We start from the raw sequence: 21146 nt of genomic DNA, 5'->3' as shown, positions 1-21146 counted from the left end.
AACGTGGGCCATGCTGTGAAGGGGCGAGTCACAGAAGCGCAGACCCACAACGCATAGCAAACTCAGGCTCCAGAACCTTCCAGGGCCGGGGCTGGTTCACTCCCTGCTACCCAGAGCCCCTCACTTTCTATTTTGAGAAACTCTAGCTCTGCAGAAAAGTCACAAAGGCTTAGTGAGCAACAGTTACAAGAGGGAACACCCCTCAACAGCCAGGGCCCCTCCCAGTGTGCACCTGGACTTCTGCCGACCGGCTAAGAGTGACAGGGCATCAAGACCCCAAGCCCCGGCGCATCCCCCACGAGCGAGGGGCCATCTCCTGTGGGGTCTTCCACACGCCCACTGCCCAAGCCCGCCACCCCAGGTGCTTTCCCTGTTGTCAGTAGACAGGGTCTGAGGGGGTCGTGCGTCACTGCTCCCTGCCTGGTTGGTCTCCTCGATTTGAGAACCATCCCTGCCCCCTTTCTCACGACTTTATTTTATTGTGGTAAAATACGCATCACGTAAAAATGACCACTTTAACCATTTACAGTGTACAAATTAGTGGCATTTATTACATTCACAATGTTAAGCAATCATTACCTCTAATTCCAGAACATCCTCATCACCCCACAAAGAAAGCCCCTGCCCTGAGCTGTCACCCCCCTCCCACTCCCCAGTCCCTGGCAGCCTCTAGTCCACTCTCTCTCTCACTGGACTCGCCTGCTCTGGACGTTTCACATAGAGAGAAACACACAGCATGCGGCCTTTTGTGCCAGCTTCCTTCACTGACCATCATATTGTCCAGATTCATCCACGCTGTGGCATGTGTCAAGACTTCCTTCCTTTTTAAGGCTGAATACTATTCCCTTCTCTGGGCAGACCACATTCTGTTCGTGCCTTCACCCACTGATGGATGTCTGGGCCGTTGACACCTTCTGGCCACTGTGAACAGAGCTGCTGTGAACATTTGTGTCCAGGCTGTTTTTTGAGACTCTGTTCCAATTCTTTTGAAAGTGATTTGCTGGGCCACATGGCGACTTGACATTTAACCTTCTGAGGGACTGCAGACTGTTTCCCAGGGCAGCGGCCCCACTGCACATTCCCACCAGCTGGGCTCAGCTCGAGCCTGACATGGAGCAGACCACGTGGGCCCAGGAGTGGCCTCGGCTAGGTTAAAACCACAGTCGTGCGCGGGGCCTGCTTCTGTGGCCCAAACACGTTGTGTGTTTGGCGGGAGGGAACACTAAGGGGCCTTTTGTTTCCAGGAGCCGACCCCTGTCTGCGTAGTCGCGTGTCTGCCCAGTGGGAGCTGCAGCTCTGCAGTGGCAGCTGGTCAGGCGGCCCCCACGCCCTGCCCTCTCCTGGGGATCCGCCAGCCCAGGAACAGGACCAGGGCGGAGGCGGAGGAATGCCCACACGCAGCACCCTGCAGGGCTTGGGTGTGCTGGAGGTCCAGACAGCAGGGCCACGCGCAGTCACAGGGGCCTGGAGAGCGGCAGACGTCCCAGCAATGGTGACCATGGCCTCGACAGTGCTCAGGAGCTGGCTCTGAAAGGCTGAGGGCTCGAGTCCACCCGCATCCTGAGTGCTGGGCACCTTTCTCCGGCAGCCCGGAGCAGCTGCCAGCTCTTGCTGGCCCAGCTCAGCTTTCTCCGGTGTCTGAGCCTTATCTGGACAGGGCTGCTTCCTGCTAATCAGGGGAGAAGGTCAGAGGTACCTTCTCAGTGTCTCTGCGTGTGGAGCCAGAATGGCTCCTGAAGGAGATGGGACAGTAGGGGCTTCCTCACTGAGGGCTGGGACCCCCTGGAAGGAGCAAAGTGGGAGGGTCGGCTGGATCACTGTGAGCCCACCTTCCTGCTCCAGCAGAGGCCAGCCCCGCTGCAGGCGAACAGGGAACAGAGAGGAGAGGCCAAGGAGCCGGTCCCTGAGCAAGGTGGTGGTGGGCGCTGGAGTCAGAGGCATGGCCACACACAGGCAGGAGCCAGGGGACCACTAGAGGCCACATCAGCCCAGGCCCCTGCAGAGAGCACCACAGGTCGGTGGGGAGAGCTACGAGGGGGTCATGTGGGAAATGGTGGAACACACACCCACAACCTTAGCACAGGCCCCGGGACTCCATGAGCCAGCAACAAGGGGTCATCGCCGTTCTGGGCCATCAGGACACCCCAGTCCTTGGCCCTGCTGGGCTGGTGTCCTCCATCTCAGTGACCCAGAGGCCCCAGAAGTCACCCCCTGCTGCTCCACCTCCAACCCACCAGCCCCAGGCATGAAGGCGCACCTCACCAGCCACTGGAGGGGAGCCCCACATTGTCCCCTGCAGGCGAGGGCCAACGGTGGTCTCCTGGCAGGAAAGGGCCCCTGTCCAGTGCTTTCTATGAGTGAGGCTCCTCCCCAGCAAGGGGCTTTACTTTAGCAGAGGCAGCAGAGGCCGGTGCTGGGAAGCTCAGCACCGAAGAGGACGGCGGTTGGCTGCAGGGGGCAGGGACGGTAGGTTGGGGAGACCCAGGAGCACCTCAGTTGGGCCACGTGCCCCTCCTGCATGGCCTGTGGGCTGGACCTTGCCACAGCAGACTTGAGGGACCAAGCGACGGTTCCAGGCAGCCCTGCTCCAGGCAGGAATCCGTGGTTCAGGTGACTCTCAGCCAGGAGAGCAAGGGCCTGGCTAGCCACCAGCCCTGAGGTCTGCCTGGACAGGGTGAGGCAATGGCCTTCCTCTGGCTTCTTTGCCAAAATCTACCCGTGGGGCAGGATGAGGGTGGGAGGGTGCAGGCACACACAGGGAGGGGCCTGGAAGGAGGCAGCCTGTTTCCTGGCTCCTGCAACATTCAGCTTTCCCAGGGGCACAGAGAGCATACCCTGGCCCTACCCCTAGCTTGGCCTGTCCCAGGCATGTCCCCAGGTGGCACCAGCAAGGAACCAGAACCTTCTCTTGGGGGCACTGAGTCCCCCAGGGCGGGCAGCACAGTCCTCAGTGATGGGCTTCCATGAGGGCCAGGAGGAGGAGGCCCCCAGCCGACCACAGAGCACCTGTGCTGTGTGTGGCTAACAATCTACAATGGGGCAGCCTCCTGATGTACCCCCTCCTCGTGGGCAGGGTCAGGGGAGGAACAGAACTGGTCCTGCAGGCGTGGGTGTGGCCGTCTGGGGGGCATCAGGTAACTCCAGGCTGCAGGATGAGAACAAACACGGGGGCAGCCCAACTCCCAGGTGAGGGGAGACGTGGGAGCCGGGAGCATATGGGGCTGGCGGGGAGCAGGGACAGGGGTCTGTGTGTCTCTCTGATGTCCTACACTGTTGGTCTACATGGGCCCTGACCCAGCTGTGGGTCCCAGGCTTGGCGGGTACCCATGCCCAGAGCCCCGCTCCCAGCACACAAGACTGTAGGCCCACCGCGCAAGAGGCTCTGCTGGGCACGGGGTCCATGCAGGTGAAAAACCACAACACGGCCTTCAGGCACTGGGTCGGGGCAGCAGTTACCTGCAGCCTCGAAGCACCTGTGAGGGGGAGCAGGCGAGTGTGCACTGCTCTTGGCGGCCCCCAAAAATGTTGTGGGGGCAGTGGGTGCTACAGATTGAACTGTTTCCCCCAAAATTCCCATGTTGAAAACTAGCCCCCAGAGTGCTGGTGTTAGGAGGCGGTGCCTTTGGGAGGTGATTAGGTCATGAGGGTGGAGCCCTCACGAAGGAGATCAGTGCCCTTAATAAAGGGACCACACAGAGCTCCCTTGCTGCTTCCACTCTATGAGGACACATGAGAAGGTGCCCCTGCCAGACACCGATTCTACCAGCACCTTGATCTGGGACTGCCAGCCCCCAGAACTGAGAGAAGTAAGTGTCTGTGGTTTAAGCTGCCGTCCATGGTGCTCTGCTGTGGCCACCCGAGCTGACGGGCAGCGGGATGGAGCGCAAGCCCGTCTCGGATTTTTTCTCTACCCTGCAACAGGCAGACACATCTGGGACTGAATATCTCACTTAGGAAGAAGACCCCTCCCCTCTGTGAGGCTGAAGGGGTGCCAGAGAGACAAGAGGATGGGGTTCCTATCTGGCAGCCCTCAGAACTCTGCACCCAGGATCTGGGGGCCAGCGCACGGAGGGACCCTGGGCTGCTGGACCGAGATTTCCACCAGCACCACGTCCCATCTGTGCCATGCAGTATCCTGCAGAAGGCTCCCACGGAGGAAGGTAGCCCTGGAGGCCAACAGGCAACCGCAATCTCACTGTCAGAGGACCGGACGCAGAGCCCCGAGGAACGGCAGCTGCCCTTGCTCCCAGCCACAGTGGCCACAGCCCAGGACAGGTCAGCATGCCAACCACTTCCCAGTGCCCGGGGTGCCTGCCACACAGGTGACCCCCAACTGCCCCTCTGCTCCCTCACTGCCCTGACACCCACGGCCTGCTTGGGGTCAAGTGCTCAGGGAGCAGTCATGGCACTCTGTGCAGCACCACACCATGTGGCCCCCCCATTCGTTGCCCAACCATGGAGCTCTGAGGGTGGCCCTCGTGGGCCGGTGCCTCACAGAGAGACGCAGGGCGCAGCTCCCACCAGGAACGCCAACTGGGAGGCAAAGAAGGGGAAACGCGTGTCTACTGAACAAGGAAAAATGAGGAGTCTTCCAAAACGAGGAAGGACACAGATGCTCACGTTCAGCAAACAGAATCCCAGGGAGGACGAAATGACGATGATAACTTCACACCCACACACACCAAACCCAAAGAAAATCCTCCCAAGCAACCAGAGAGAACACACATTACCCAGAAAGGAACCACAAGCAGGCTACGGCCAGCTCCTCAGGACAGCAGCAGAGGCCACGAGACAGAAGTGCCCAAACTCCGAGGGCAGGAGCTCACCCACCGGACTCTGCAACCCCGGGGCGCGGGGTGGGCGTCCTCTCCTGCATCGAGCCCCACCCAGCCCGACAAGGAGACTGAAGGCCGCAGCTCAGGGAAGCCGGCTGCAGTGGAGCTGGGGCGCGGCTGCCAAGCCCTCTGTGGGGAGGGGTCTGAAATCAGGGTGCGGCAGGGGCAGGGGTGCAGAGTCATGCGTCCCAAGTGCTTGGGAGGCGAAGGGATGCTGGCTTCCTTTCAACATCAGTAAATCTCACTTTTTAAGCAAATCAGTAACAGACAAATGGGCTAGAAAACAGATTTCTTGGAGGGGGTAATAAAGAAAACTCCATCAGTCTTCATCAATTTCCAAGGAAGAAATGACCAAAAATGGGAAAAGAGAAGCAGGAAAGACGACAGAAACAAGTGCCCATCCATCAGTCACCACAGAAATAGAAACCTGCCAGTGAAAAGCCACTCTGGGTGGGTGACAGCTGCTCCTGGGGCCAGGAGGGCTGACGTCACAGGACACAGCTGCAGCGAGATGTCAAGACACGCTTAAAGCAGAAAGCAGGATTAAAGCAAAGACAACAGAAATGATAAAAGGGCGTAGCATCAGGAAGCTGGACCAAGGCCAGCCGTGGCGACCTCCGGAATCACCAGGGAAAGATGGGAATGCCCCGGGTCTCAGGTGGGCCCGGGACTCTCATGTCCCAGGCTGGGGCAGGTGGCCACAGCGCCGGTGGTGACCTAGGAAGTACCAGCTGCCGCCCCGGGGCCCGGATCCACAGAGAGATGCTCCTGGCCCAGGGGCAAGTCACCAGAGCCCTGCACAGTACGGGGCCTGCAGGAAAGTAACGCAGCACAGCGGTCCTCTATCTACGTGGCCCCAGCTGGGAAAGGATGCGTCACCAAAGCGAAAGTTCCAGTAACCCCTGGCCTTCCTCCTTCCCACAAACAGAACTTGGGCTTCTTGGAGTGCTCCAGCCCACTCCAGTCCTCTCCTGAAAGCACCCTGCAGGCGCCTCTGCCCCACATGGGCCCATGTCCTGCCCCTTGGAGACACCACGCTCAGACCACCACCAATCTTCTGGCCTATCCCGTCTAGCACCTGACCACCATCTATCTGTCATCCCATGCCAGCCCCAGTTCGGTGCCCCCTGTCTCTCCCTCCTGGTTCCACCTGGGAACACCCAGTTCACCAGCTACTCTGTATCCGAGATGCTGTACATAGCCATTAAGACACGAAGAATGCCCAGCACCAACTGTCCATCCTGAGGTGCCCCCCTCCACTCTCTGGCCTGCTGCCCCATATCCCCTCCTACCCCCTACTCCATCACTCACTCTGCCAGAAACAGAGGTGATTCAGGGAGAGCTGCTCCTCGCACCAGCAAGCACATGGCCATACATGGCCTGCCTGTTCCTCCGGGCATGCGCCCCCATCACGGCACACGCACTGACCCCAAGCCCCCTCCAGCTACCACTGCTCCCCACCAGGCCCTGCTCCCCAACCAGAGGAGCTCCTGGGGTAGTCCCAACATCAAGGTCTGAGCTCACTGCATACCTCAGCCCTAGCATTCGTCCCTCTTTCTGGAAACACTGAATCTCGGGCCCTTGGCCGTCCGGGGCCTTCTCACCTTATAACCACTGCATGCTGTGGAGTCCCTGGGCCCAGGGCTCTCCCCCTCTTGGCAGCCACACCACTGCCCTCAGGGCCCATCTGGAAGGGACCATGGCATGTACTAGGCGGGTGCTCAGGTATGCCAGGGCTGTCCCCAGGTGAGGGGCAGGGTCACAATGAGGTTGGGCCAGAAGTCAGGTACACAACCTCCCAGGCTCAACCATTTCCCACCACCCACCATGGGCACAGCAGTCACCTCTCGGGGCCCCCAGCTCCCCTGGCACAAGGCCAGATTCATGACCTGGTGCTGCCAATGGCACACCAGGTGGCTGAAGGGCTGAGGGGGCTGCAAAACCACCACTGCTTCCATTTAGGCAGGTCCTGCTTCGCAGCCCTGTCCTCTCTGGAGGGGCAAGAGACTCCGAGAGGTGAGCAGGGCCGTCGGCGCCGGCTGGAGCCTCCTCTCCGGGGCACTGAGTGGACAACCAGATCAGGTGAGCATGCGCCTCCTCCGTGCATGGCCCCGAGTTCCAGGGGTGCCATTTTCCAGCCTCAGAGGTGCGCTCGCTGTCTGGAATGAGGCTGCTGTGGACCTGCAGGCTCACTTTCAACGAGGGAGTCAGCAGCCCACCAGTCTCCCGGAGTCCCAGTCTGGGGAACACGCTGCCGGTGCACGTCCCAGCTGTGCCCCACACAGCCCCAAACAAAGGGCTGCCTGGACCTCACCCTGCCATTGTGAGAAGCCCGCTGAGTGGTTACAGGCTCTCGGGAGACCACGTTCTGGCCACTTGGCTAACACCATAGTGATCCCCCAGAGGATGCTCAAGACCCCAGCCCCTGGATCTACCGCATTGCAGAGCCCAGGGCTCCGAGCACCCTCAACTCTCCTAGACCTCCTTTCTGGAGGCCCCAAGTCCGCTCCTCGACCATCAGTCCAGTCCCTGGGCTGGTGCTAGGGGGACAGGGGCAGCAGCAGGTGACAGCAGGCCAGCTCTGGTTCTGGGGGCTTCTCGTCCAGGCGGGAAAGGTGATAGTTGCCAGGTAGCAAATCTTGAATGAAGATGGAAATGACAAGCTGGGCGCACAAGGTGTGAGAGAGGAGAGGAGAGGGTCAGGATGGGGGCCACACGGCGGGGTTGAGGCTGGCACTCTGGGCCCCTAGAAACCACCAGCGCCCCTCCTCCCCAGGCCTTGGCCCCATCAGTGGGCACACAGCTGCACCTCATTCTGCAGCCTCCGCCTTCACAGACCCAGTGTGCCGTGTGTCGCGGCCCCTTGCCTGGGGAAGCGCAGGCTAGCCTTGGAGAGAGGCCGCCCGGGGGAAGAGAGAGCAGATGGCTGCTCTACGTCTCACCGAATCCAAGGGTGAGGTTAAGTCCAAGCCCTGAATCTAGCGAGCCCCACAGCCAGGGGAAAGGATTACCTAAAGCCAATGCTCTGTTCCCACGAACATCCCTATGGTGCAACCCCGGGTCCCGGAGAAGTCTGACACTCTCTCGAAGTCAGTAACACCAACAGCGAGGCTCCTTTCTCACTGAGAAGGGCTCTCATCTTGACTCTCCTCTCAAAGGTGACTGAACGATACCCAAGTAGGAGGAAAGCCACTAGGAACTCTCTAAACGCAGCTCATCAAACCAGCTTTCCTTTTACTCCACGTGAGCAGCTTAACTGGACATTCCACTGCACTGGTGCCCACCGGGCTCTCACTCCCAGGAGCTGGATTCAATAGACGGCTGCTGATGTGGGGGCTGACTGCAGCGCCCAGAGGTCCGTGCAGCCATCTCCTCCAGCCGTCCGCTCTCCCACCCAACTAGGCCAGCCCACCCGCCCAAGAGCCTTCTCTGCTTAAAGACGGCAGCACCGGCTCCTATTCCAGGTACAGAGCACACACAGACATCCTGGCTCTCAAGTGACCGTGAGCTCAGTGTGTAGCAGGTTCCCATGCCCCCAAGAGCAGCCGGTGGTGGCAGCTGTCCCTGCCCCCACGGGCCTCTGTGAGGTGGTGGGAGGGGGATGGAATGTCGCTGAGCCGGGAGCAGCCCGCCCAGGCACTGGGGGAGGGCGCTGCTTTCTCCCAGGTCATTATCGCCTTTTGAGGGAACTATTCTCCAGGCTGAGCCCCCTCCAGACTCCTCCTCCCACCTGGAGAGGTAGGAGTCTCCGTCTGGAGCCTCTCCCAGAAGACCACCTCCACAATCACCCCGCAGTCAGTCTGCCTCCTGCAAGAGGCATTTTTCTGCTCAGGATCAAGGCTACAGACAACCCCAGCACAGCCCTGGGGGCCTGGTTGTCAGTGGTCCTGCTCCCGACTCGGACTCCTAACAAACACACGCCTGAAACCTTCGATGACCCGCCAGAGCCAGGGCAGTGTTCCAGAACCCACAGGCGGGTCCTGTGTCTTCTTTGGCACACGCAGGGGAGTGGGGGCAGGGGCATCAGACATCCCCCAGCCCAGACCTTGAGGTGGCAGCCTCATGTCCCCCACGGGGACCAGCAGCAGGGCACTTCCCCCGGCTGTGCCAGGCCAGCACCACACCGCTCGGCACAAAACCAGGAGGCCGGCCAGCGGGCCAGCAGGGCAAGCGTGAGGCTCTGTGCTCACAGCGCTCCCAGCCCAGGGCCTGAGAAGCGAGTGGCTGGTGGGGGAGCTGGAACCCCACGCCCCTCGGCATCTGAGCACAGCCTCACCACCTGTCAGACCCCCATGGGGCAGTCCTGGATCAGTGCTAACCAGGCCCAGATGCACACCTCCTGCCACCTCAGCTGTCTCCACCACCAGACCCTCGGCCTTTGCTGCGCTCTCTCCTCTGGGAAGCTCCCTCCATCGCCCTCCCTCCGAGAGAGCATGGCCTGTGCCCAGCCCCATAGTCCTCCACCTGCAACTCAGACCCCACCCTGTCCTCGCTCCTCTCTCTGGGGGCCCCCTGGCCTGCCCCGTGGTCCCAAGACTGGTTTTCACTCGCAAAGCAAATGGCACCCACAAATGAGTTCAATGTGCTGCCCTGGATGCTCCATGGGATAAGTGCTGTGTCTGTAAACACACGCCATGCTCAGCTCATCTCCCACCAGGGCCGGGCCAGAGGAGGGCGCACCAATCTGGGGTGAGGTAACCATGTCATTCTCCAGTAACTTTCCAAAGCGTGACAACTTTAAGTTATGCTGCAACCAGTTAAAGCAGGAAGCCCGGAGCGAAGGTGGAATCCAGCAGGAGCTCCTGGAGGAATGGGGGAAGCCCAGGACCCCCACAGGGACCCCAAGCAGGAACAGATGGCAGCGTCCTAGCCACAGGGTTGGTCATGATGATGTGGATTAAGGCTGCCCCAGGTCGAGAAGCCCAAGGTGACCTGGCCTACATGCCGAACTATATGACCGGGTGGATTTTTATGGTATGAATTAGGGCTGCCCCAGGGAGAGAAGCCCAGGGCATCCTCACCTACATGCCAATCTATATGACCAGATTCGTATCTAAAGTTATACGACCGCACGATAACCAGACCCCACCTGCACTGAAATCATTTAATGACTTTTTACATCATCTTTTCTTTTTCCAGTAAAAATAAGTCACGTACCCATGCCTTATAAAATTAGCCCTAACCCTCAACTCAGGGCAGCAGCAGGAGCTCTTACTGCCCATGGGTCCTGTCCCCATGCAGCAGCGGCAGCAGCTCTTCACTGCCCATGGGTCCTGTCCCCATGCAGCAGCAGGAGCTCTGATTGCCCATGGGTCCTGTACCCATGCAGCAGCAGCAGGAGCTCTGACTGCCCATGGGTCCTGTCCCCATGCAACAGCAGCAGGAGCTCTGACTGCCCATGGGTCCTATCCCCATGCAGCAGCAGCAACAGCTCTTCACTGCCCATGGGTCCTGTCCCCATGCTATTCTGTACTATTCTCTAAATAAAAGAGCACCACTGCTAGACCTTGAGAGTCCAAGAAATCTTTCTTTCGACTCCTCGGCTCACCGACCCCGATCAATGAGAGCCCAGAACCCAAGACAGGTTTTCACACTCAAAGCTCATCCTGCCCTCCCATAGAGTACAGCCCAGCCTGGAGGCCGGCGGGGAGCCCCTGGCCCACCAGAGTGCAGAAGGGCCACCAACCCCGACACAGAGCATCTCTAGGTGACCAGCCCCTCAGTTGTGCTCAGGGGAAGAAACCGCAACGCCCCACACCAAGGGAATGTGTGGTGCAGCGGCTCACTGTCCAGAATGCCCACCATCAGCTTGACACCTGCCTGAGGCACTCTCAGGGGCCCAGACGCAGGGACCAGCCCCATGCGAGCTGCGACACCACCAAGCAGGGAAGAGCCTTACCCTGCTGAGTTCAGACACAGGGACGTGGGCACTGGTGGCCAGGAGCCTCACGCATGGTGAGGCCTGTCCTCCTGGGGCCTGGGGACACCTGCCCAGAGCCAACCCCACGCTGCAGCACCTGAGGCCTGAGAATGCAAATCATGCGGGAAAAGCTCATCAATTCTTTTGCATCTAAAAACAGCGAAGTCCTGACTGGCTATGCCACAACAAAAGAAGATGCATCCTCGCACCCACAGCACAGAGACCTCCTGTGAGGTCAGCTGCAGAGTTACCCTAGAAAAGGAGGCTTGAATTCACCAAAAGATGCCAGTGGACCGCAGCTCCATCTCACACGGAGCTCACCGAGCGACCTCACTCGAGCGTCTGCTACAGGGGCCCCACTGCTGTCCTGATAGGGATGACGTGCACCCTACAAAGTAAGGTGAACAGGATGAAGGAGGCCAGCGTCAACAAAGGAGGCTCGCGGCCCATGCATCTGACGCGGGGCAGAGGCAGCTGAAACCCAGGCTGGCCCTTCACTGAGGGTCACCCCATCTGAGCAGAAGGAAGTGCCTCCAAGGGCCTGCCCACTGCAGGTCCGCACCCTGGCCTGGCCAGGGGAGGAGGCAGGTGGGGCCTCTGCCGAAGGGGTCCCTGCTGACGGGGTTCTGCCTTCTCGGAAGGCAGAGGGCAATGATGCTCACCTTGGACCTCGCAGTGTGCACAGGGCTGCAGGTGCTGGAGGGGAGGGATCACCACACGCCCACAGGCACGGAGCCAGCTGACGGCCAGGACATGAGACATGCGAGCTGCCTCCCCTTCTGCCAAGAGCAAGACCCAGCGTATCCACACGAGGAGGAGAGGCCAGGCGGGGCTCCTCGTGAGGCCCTCCCAGCCCACCCCACGCTGTCCTGGTGACTGGGAGGCAGAACCTCACTGCCACAAACACTGCCTGTCCTGGCCCCTCCGCCATCCAATCCCATCCCCTCCTGCCATCGGAAGAACAGGGCCCTCAGGGCTAGACCACCAGGAGGGTCATGTCCGCACATGGCCAGGTTCTGCCTGCGGGCCAGCGAGGAGCTGTGGTCCAGCCAGGGGGTAATGAGGAAAGGCGAGCAGGGCAGCAGGAAGGGCAGACGCGCCCAATCCCTGGCATCTCCACCACCCGCTCTGGCCCCCACAAGGTTCCAGAAGCCTCCATTTACCCAACCCCGCAGGGGGCCCAGGGCGCAGCCTTGAACTCCCCAGGGAGAGAAGGCCCGGCCGCTGCCACGCCCCCCAGGGCTGGACTGAGGGGCATGCAGGCTGGGACACCTAAGAACACCAAGTGCTCTTTCTAGGAACTCAGTCCTTGAAGACAGGGACATTCTCACTATGCACCACAACCCTTTGCATGGTCCACCTTGACTGAGGACACAGCCCCAACAACCCAGCTCCTCCAGTGCAGAAGGACCCTGGCTTCTGAATATTTTCACATGCTATTTTCAGGGCCAATGTTCAGTGCCACCATCCACTAAACAAGCAGAGCAAAGCGAGGGGCCCCCAGCTAGTTCACAGGTCATTAAGCATCAGATGAGACCATATACTCCCCAGCACAGCGCCCGCCAGGGCCCAAGGCAGGTGCTTCCTTCCACACAAAAGCCAGTGCAGGAGGGAAGGTGTCCACAGCACTGGGCCCCATGGAGACCAACTGCCCACTCTGCTGCAGACAGAGGGGCAGACCACTGCCCAGGGGGCCTGGGGCTCAGCCCGGCACCACAGGCTGGGCGCCATGGAGCTGCTCTGACTGCAGCAGGACGCCAGCCCACGGCCCGAGGACTGCCAGAGTCAGCCGCCTCAGTTCCTCAGAGCAACCGTCATCTGCCACAGGCTGCAAAGACCCGAACCCACTCTTGAACCCCCAACGGCCCCCCGCCCAGCTCCACCCATGCACACATCCAACCTACTTACGTCTGACGCTGTCTACCACCCAACCAGCACTGTCCCCCAGAGCCACACCTGCAAAACAGATCAGTGACGTCCCCAAACTCCAAACAAAAGCCACATTCCTGAGTGTGGTATCTTCGTTCAACCACAGGAACAGTCACCACAGAGCTACTCCCGGCCCGGCTCTGGGCAGGGCTGAGAGATGGCCAGGGCCCTGTCTGCCACAGAGTGCCCAGTGTGCTGCACTGACTCTTATGGAGGCCAGGCCCAAAGGACAGACGTGGACAGAAGCAGAAAGACGCTGGGCACTGGCCATGGCTCCAGGGACATGCAAGCCTGTCAAGCCGGACACTGTGCCCTAACACCCAGCAGAAGGACTAATGCACGTCCAGTCGATACCCAGAGGCGAAGAGAGAACATGGCAGACACAACGACGGAAGAGAAGGAACGGCAACAAACAAAAGTTCTGGCTGAGAACGTCCCAGAACTAATGAAAGCCACCAGCTCACAGAGTCAACAAGACCAGTGCACGGACTTGGGGGGAAACAACAGAAACCCACACCTGACACAACAGAGAAGCGGTGGCAAAGGAACAGGAGGAAGGACAGACCTTCAAAAGAGTCACATCGGACTGACAGCTGACTTTTCAATAGCAAAACCGAAGCAAAGTCATGAAAGGTGCACCTGCCATGTGCAGAGGGGAGAGACGCCCCCTGGAACTCCACCACCAGAGACCACCCTCCACACCAGAAGGAGGAGATGCCCCCTGCAACTCCACAACCAGAGACCACCCTCCACACCAGAAGGAGGAGACGCCCCCTCAAACTCCACCACCAGAGACCACCCTCCACACCAGAAGGAGGAGACGCCCCCTGCAACTCCACAACCAGAGACCACCCTCCACACCAGAAGGAGGAGACGCCCCCTCGAACTCCACCACCAGAGACCACCCTCCACACCAGAAGGAGGAGACGCCCCCTCGAACTCCACCACCAGAGACCACCCTCCACACCAGAAGGAGGAGATGCCCCCTGCAACTCCACCACCAGAGACCACCCTCCACACCAGAAGGAGGAGACGCCCCCTCGAACTCCACCACCAGAGACCACCCTCCACACCAGAAGGAGGAGACGCCCCCTGCAACTCCACAACCAGAGACCACCCTCCACACCAGAAGGAGGAGACGCCCCCTCGAACTCCACAACCAGAGACCACCCTCCACACCAGAAGGAGGAGACGCCCCCTCGAACTCCACAACCAGAGACCACCCTCCACACCAGAAGGAGACGTCCCCTGGAACTCCACCACCAGAGACCACCCTCCAGACCAGAAGGAGGAGACGCCCCCTGCAACTCCACAACCAGAGACCACCCTCCACACCAGAAGGAGGAGATGCCCCCTGGAACTCCACCACCAGAGACCACCCTCCACAACCAGAGACCACCCTCCACACCAGAAGGAGGAGACGCCCCCTGCAACTCCACCACCAGAGACCACCCTCCACAACCAGAGACCACCATCCAGGAAGGAGGATAAATGTCCTCATACACACAGAAAGAGCAGTAGTTTCAGCAGATTCTCATTAAAGGAAATCCTAAAGATGCATTTTCAGACAGAAAAAGGAGAAAAATGATTCCACATTGTGAGATGCAAGAAGAACGAAGAAAAAAAAGTGGTGAGTTTTGGTGTGAATCAAGTATTAACAAGATGAAGCAATAATAACCTTTCATGGGCTTAAAAAGAAGACAATTCCATTACACTAAACAAAAGCATAGAACTGAGAAAGTTTGGGTGGGAATAATGTGCTGTACGCCCCCCTCTTGTCCAGGAAGAGATAAAGATACATTAACTTTAAAATATAACAGCAGGTACGCAAATTGCCATTGACAGTAACCACTAATGAAATAGACATCTTGGTAAGTTTCAAACTCATAGAGATGAAAGAGACTAAGAAGAAACAAGCAGAATAAGGTAAGACAGAACCGACACAAACAGAGAGAGTGCTGGGCAATCCTAACCACAAAAATACAACAGTAGACATGAACCCAAATACCTTCAGATAAATGACAGTGAATTGAATATTCTAGTTAAAAAATAAAGATTGTCAGAATGAATGAAAACAAAATCTAGATACATGCCAAATAACCAAAGACACATCTGACATGTAAGGATACAGAAAAGTTTAAAGAAAAAAAGTAGGAAAGACATAACAGGCAGATACTACCCCAAAGAGCTCCCAGAGCTGTACTGTCTCCAGTCCAGGTGCAAAGAGCACCACCAGACGGAGAGGCAAAGGCAGGGGCCGCGTCACAACCAGAATCGCGTGCGCACCTCATAACCTGGTCCCAACGTGACAGAACTCCAGCAGAAAGGGACAAATCCACACCAGCTTAGAAGGTTTTAAAAAAGGAAACAGATGTGAAGACCGAATGAACCCAGCTTGACCTAAGGGACAGGTATCCAACACCACCATCAACCACCCCACTCATTCCTTTTCAGTACTAACAGAACTTGGAGGAAGACTGACCTCACACTGGGCCATAAAGCAAGTTCCAAAAGATTTCAATACTTGCTGTCACATTGATCACCTTCTCTGACTACAATGTAACTAAGTCAGAAACGAATAGAAAAAAGAGAAGAAGAAACAAATTCCACAACGGAAGAGTAACTAGTAAAAAAAAGACCTACATATGTGGATACTAAGAAACTTTGAAACATACTATCAGGTTAAAGAAAGAATAACGCAAAATTTAAGAAACATTTTAAACTGAATAATTCTACATGTAAAAGCTGCTAAGAAGCAGCTAGGGCATCACTTATTTTGTAGCTTTAAATGCTTGTGCAAAAGGAAAGGAGGAGGAAAAATAACAAGCCACGTATTTATCTTAAGAAATCAGAACAAAAACAGCAAAATAAACCTAAGGAATGTAAGTGGAAGGAAATAAAGGTAAGGACTAATATTTCATTTAAAAAATTGATGAACCCCTGGTCAGAGAGATCACAGTGTGCATGTCCACCTGCATAAACGGTTGATGGGAGGAATTAAAAGGGGACAGCTTTACAGATCCTGCAGACAGGTAAAGGATAAAAGAATATCATGAACAACTTTACACCAATAAACCTGAAAATCTGGACAAAACAGACAAACTTCCAGAAAAACATATTTCCAAAACTAACTCAAAAGGGGAAAAAAGCGTCCTGCATCAGGAGTTACACTTCCCACAAAGCCAGTCCAAGCTTGGGCTATTTCATAGGCGATTTCTCCCGACCATTCAGGGGATGAACAACTCGGGATTTATACAAACCTCCCCGTGATGCAGCGAAAGAGGAGACGCTCCAGCTCATTCTGCAAGGTGTCTTGGCACCAAAACTTGATGAGGGCAGAAGACAAGAGGGAGACTGTGGGAGACTGTAGCCCTAGACTTGGGCACAGAAGTACTAAACCAATAATCTAATAATCTAAACTCACCACTGAACAGGAAGGGCAACACACATGACCACGGTGGAATTTTTCCAAGGATGGAAGGTTAGTTTAATACAAAATCCACTCCTGTAATCTACCACATCAGCAATTAAAGGAGAAGAATCACATGATACTCTTAATAAAAGAAAAGTGTTTGATTACATTCAACATCCGCTCACAATAAATGCAGAATAAAACCCTGAGGAGAAATCGTCACGCAGCCATTAGAATGGCTAAAACTGCAGGTACTGCCGATACACAAACACAACGACACTGAACGTAACACAGAACAGCCAGTGGCAGTGGAACCTGGTGCCACCACCTTAGAAAACTGGCAGCTTCTTATGAAGCTGACACACGCCCACCTCCCTTGTGGCCAGTTATTACCCAAGAGAAGTGAAAACACACGTCCCCCGAAGCCCTGTGGTCACAGCAGCTTTGCACAGATAGCCCCAAACCAGAAACAAGCCCAACAGCCACCAAGAAGAGCAGGTGGAAACAGAGCGGTTTATTCCCACAGCGGAACACCAGGAGACAACAGAGCAGAGACCGCCTGAAGCTGTGGGAGGGGTGGGGCCCTATAGCAGGTGCTGAGCGAGAAGCCAGGCCCAGGAGCTCCAAGCTGCCCCCTGCTGCTGACAGGAGGCGCCAGCGCAGCCCTGGGGGGTGAGACGGCCATCTGGCTGGGGCGCGGCTGACCCAGCACACAGCTCCCAAAACTCACACTTCCAGCTAAGACCATCCCGCCTGGGCCATGTGCAAACTAACCCTCAACGACATGCCTCACATGGGCCAAGGCCATGAACAAGGAGTTTGTGGAGGTGGAAGTGGGAGTGAACAATAAGCTGTGAAAAGATGCCCAGCCTCATGAAACTTAGAAATTAATAAACCTCAACAGAAAAAAAATTAAGCAGGAAGTGCCAGGGTCTAAAGTGACCCAGCCCCCTGCTGGAGCCCGGGGACACAGGAGGCCACGCTTTGGGCCTGCCAGCAGTGGGGCACAGGCAGGAGACGGCAGGGGAGGTGGACACCATCGGACACCGTGGCTCCGTGGTCACTGTGGAGGAGCACTGTCTGCAATGGCTACCTCGAGGAAATCCACGAAACCGAGCCCTCCGAGAGCCGCAGCCCCAGAGCCTAGCACGAGCTCCCAGGAAGAGCAGAGCTCTCCCGCCACCACCGGGAAGGGAAGAGGATGAAACAAGACTAAGACCAAGGCCAGAGCCGAGTGGCCTCTGGAGGCGGCAGAAACTGTGCGAAGACAGCTGAGAAACACGCACCATCAGGAAAGGGCGGTTTCCACACATCTAGCTGGAAAGGGATCACCATCCCCTAAAGAAACTGCTGAGACTCAAGGAGTGGGAAAAAAAGGAGAAAGAAAAATTGGCAAAAGAAATGAACAGGAATTTTGCTGACGAGGAAGTACAAATGACCCACATTAGTAACCAGAGAAATTCAAATTAAAACCACAATACCATTTCACACCCACCAGATTGGCAAAAATTAAAAGTCAGGCAAGTGTTGGCAAGAATGTAGAGCAGCAGGGACTCTCGTCCCCGCTGCTGGGGGCCGGAGCAGGCACAATTGCCCTGGGCAGCCGCCTGGTAGTAACACTCAGCACACCCCCAAACCCCACTACGGGCACATGCTGACGACGGGCCTGCTGCCCACCGGAGGCACGCACACAGAGGACAGGTGCGAGAATGCCAGCACCTGGAAACAAGCCAAAGGTCCCCTGACACAGCATAGACACACACTGTTGTCTTACAGGACCACCCTGAGGCATCGACAGCCATCAGCTCGGCACCTGCTCAGAAACTTAAACATGGGACAAAGGCAAGAAGTGAGAACAAACAGAGAAAGTACAACTCCTTTTACACAAAGTCCCAAATGAGCAAAACGAGAACCAGCCTGCCTGAGGATGCGAGCTCAGGAGGTACAAGCCGGGGACCAGCCTGCCTGAGGATGCGAGCTCAGGAGGTACAAGCCGGGGACCAGCCTGCCTGAGGATGCGAGCTCAGGGGGTACAAGCCGGGGACCAGCCTGCCTGAGGATGCGAGCTCAGGGGGTACAAGCCGGGGACCAGCCTGCCTGAGGATGCGAGCTCAGGGGGTACAAGCTGGGGACCAGCCTGCCTGAGGATGCGAGCTCAGGAGGTACAAGCCGGGCACCAGCACCAGCTCACAGCGGGAGGGACTGCACCGGGACAGGAAGGGGGCTTCACTATAACCATGCTCTGTACGTTCAGCACATAAACCCTGTGCCCACCCTCGCTGACGGCTGCTCTGCTCACCCCATGGTCCATCAACTCCACACCCACAGAACACAACCTGCTGTCCCACCTTACTCTTCCCCCCACATCCCTTCCAGGTAGAGCCAGTTAGCCCTCAACACCTAGTGCTGTCCAGCCCAGGCCCCTACATCCTGCTCCATGCTCTCCCTGCACACACACCAGGGTGGGCTTCCTAGACCAGCTCCAAGGGGGGCTGACAAGGCCCCTCAACACAGCCCCTGCTGGCCTGGCCTCTCCTGCCACCTGCCCTGCCTCCCTCTGGTTAAAACTTCAGGAGTCTTTCAGAGAGCCCCGGGAAGCTGCTGAAGAGGCACAGCAAAGCCAGGTTACTCTGTGCCCTGCCTGGGGGGCACTCCGCCAGGAAGGAGGCAAGTGTGGACTTGGGGAGTGTTGGCAGAGGAGGCAGCGCAAGCGGTCCAGGGGATGGTGGTGATGTTGCAGAGGGAGACAGACAAGAGAAGCATGGGAGAAAGAGGGTCCAGGAGGACCCTTGGCTGTGAGGCCCAACGCTGGGGCAATTGCCAAGATGGGAAAAGGAGAGGAGGCCAGGCTGGGGAAATGCTCCTGAGGCTGGCCTTGAGGCCCAGAGATTCCCAGAAGAGAGGCAAGCAGGTAGGTCTGGAGTTCTTCGCCCCAAACCCTGGCTGACACTGACCGTCAAGTCTTCACGGACACAGCATCCTGCAGGAGGCCCCACACATGTCTGGGAGTGATGCTAAGCACCCATCCCTTCCACTCAGCGCAGCCAATGCCCTGAGCTCCCAGCCCTGTGCTGTGGGAAGGAAAACCCTGCTGTCTGGCACCCTCCGTGTCCCCAGTGCCTCACTCAGCAACACCTGTTGAAGGAGCCAGGGCAGAGAGCGTGGCCCCCTTGGTGCACACCCACCACTTCCTGTGCCCGATCGCACTCCTGAAGTCCCACTGGGAGGTCTCCCCAGGGAGAGCTCTTCCCTGCAGCCCTCACTGCCTAGCATCTATTCCAGAATAGACTGGGTGCCAGTTTGTCTCTCCCCCTCAGCCTGCGAGCTTGGTCAGCAGGGACCACCGAGTGGGGAGAAAACCCGCAGAGCCTCAAGCTGACAGGAGAAACAGGGAAGTTGTGAGTCTGAGTGGAGGTGGGCTGTCCAGTGCGCTGACATGTGGGTAAACCTCCTCCAGCTGCTACCCACGGGCAAGGAGTGCTTCCCCACCAAGTGGCTAGAGCAGCGTCTTTTGTGAAGACAAAATTAAGAGCAGGATGCAACGAACAGTGTTTACGTACAAAGAAGTGTCTCTAAATCACCAGCCAGAGTACAAACAGGTAAAAGGCGATGACCACCGGCCAGGACAGAGAGGATAGCGCCAGACCCCCAAGAGGATGAAAAAATGCGTGTACTGGACGAAGGAATACAATCGTGGTGGTAGATTTGTGCGTCCTCTGGACACTGCGCGCCCTGAGGGTCACTCCCAGGCCGCACAGGCTTGACAGTGTGTTAGACGCAAAAGGAAATCTGTGGTACCCGGTGGAGAGACGAGACACCGTAAGTCAACTCCACCAGCACCGCATCAGTAGGCGGGTGCAGCGATGCAGGCTGATAGCTAACCAGGTGAGCGCCCGGGAGAGCCTCCGGAGCCGGCGGGGCCTGAGATACCCGCGCCGCTCCGTGCCCGGCGCGGACCGAGACCTCGGGGACCCTCTGCGCGCCGGGGGCTGCTCGCAAGGGACGCGCGTGCCGGAGGAGGGGCGCAAACGCGACGGCCTTGGGTGGGGGCCCCGGGCGGCCGGCAGGTGCGCGCGGGAACAAAGCGCCGGCGGCGGCGGCGTACCTGGGCACGCAGCTGGGACTGGAGCCGTCCACCTCCCAGGTGGCGAACAGGTTCATGGGCACCGGCGTGTTGAGCGCGGCGGGCGCGCCGGCCAGGCCCAGGCGGCCCCGCTCGGCCATGGCGCCGGCCCCGCCGCTTCCTCGGGCCTGGGGCTGCGGCCGGGCCGCGGACGCGCGGCGGGCGGGCGGGCGGGCCGGGCGCGCGGAGGGCGGCGGCGCGGTCACATGGCTGCCGGGCGGCGGGGACGGCCGGGCGGGCGGCGGACAGGCCCGCGGGCGGCGACCAGGCTGCGGCCGCCCCGCCCCACCCCGCCCGCCGCGCGCCCCCGCCGCGCGCCCCCGCCCCCTGGCCGCGCCGCCGCCGCCGATTGGCTGGGCGGGCGCGCGCCCGCCGCCCTGGGGCCAATCACGTCCCGCGGAGCGCTCGCCGGAAGTGAGGTACGGCCCCTCCCACCCCCTGCCGGCTCCTCGCGAGGCGTCCCGTGCCCGCGGCCGGCGGGAGCGCGCGTCCGCGCCTGCGCACAGGCCCCGCCCCAGCGCGCCCCGCCCCGCCCCCCGGGAGCGGCCGGGAGGGGCCTGGCGAGACCCGGGTCAGTCCAACCCGCGCGCCAACCCATGCGCTCTCCTGTCCCGGACCTGGCGCCCGCTCGGCACCCCACGCCCCGCGCACCCCCGCAGCCTCCCCGGGAGCACTCATTGTCCCCCTTCGTGCCCCATGTCTCCACGCACCAACCCCCAAGCCTCCGCGCGTCCCCGCCCCCCCAGTCCAGCGCATCCTCCGAGTCTCCCCGCCCCCCTCGCGCGCTCCCTTCGTCCCCCGGAGCCCGCCCGTCCCCTGCCGTCCCTGTGTCCCCCACACCGACCCCAGACCGCCAAGCCCGCACCCCTCCAGTCCTCCTGACTCCCCCCACCGTCTCCTTGTTCTCCCCGGCCCCTGTGTTCCCCG

General features: G+C 58.7%; 1 protein-coding gene across 15 annotated transcripts in view; it reads right to left on the bottom strand.

Annotated features, from left to right (window-relative positions):
* PACS2 (phosphofurin acidic cluster sorting protein 2) overlaps positions 1 to 20409 on the bottom strand; it is a 70268-nt gene extending 49859 nt beyond the window's left edge. For 5 of the 15 annotated variants that reach the window (XR_011431840.1, XM_023628547.2, XM_023628550.2 and 2 more), the window contains exon 1: positions 20202 to 20406. Coding sequence is in view for 8 of the 15 variants with exons in the window: in XM_023628547.2 (XP_023484315.2) it covers positions 20202 to 20320 (119 nt within the window). In the remaining 7 variants the exon portion in view is untranslated. Of the gene's footprint in view, positions 1 to 20201 lie in introns of all 15 variants that reach the window. The other 10 variants (XR_011431839.1, XR_011431835.1, XM_070249201.1 and 7 more) reach the window with 4 other exon arrangements.
* Positions 20410 to 21146: the final 737 nt, after the last annotated feature.

Source organism: Equus caballus, chromosome 24 (genome assembly GCF_041296265.1).
Source record: "Equus caballus isolate H_3958 breed thoroughbred chromosome 24, TB-T2T, whole genome shotgun sequence".
Taxonomy (NCBI): Eukaryota; Metazoa; Chordata; class Mammalia; order Perissodactyla; family Equidae; genus Equus; species Equus caballus.
This window is presented reverse-complemented; position numbering and strand designations above follow the sequence as displayed.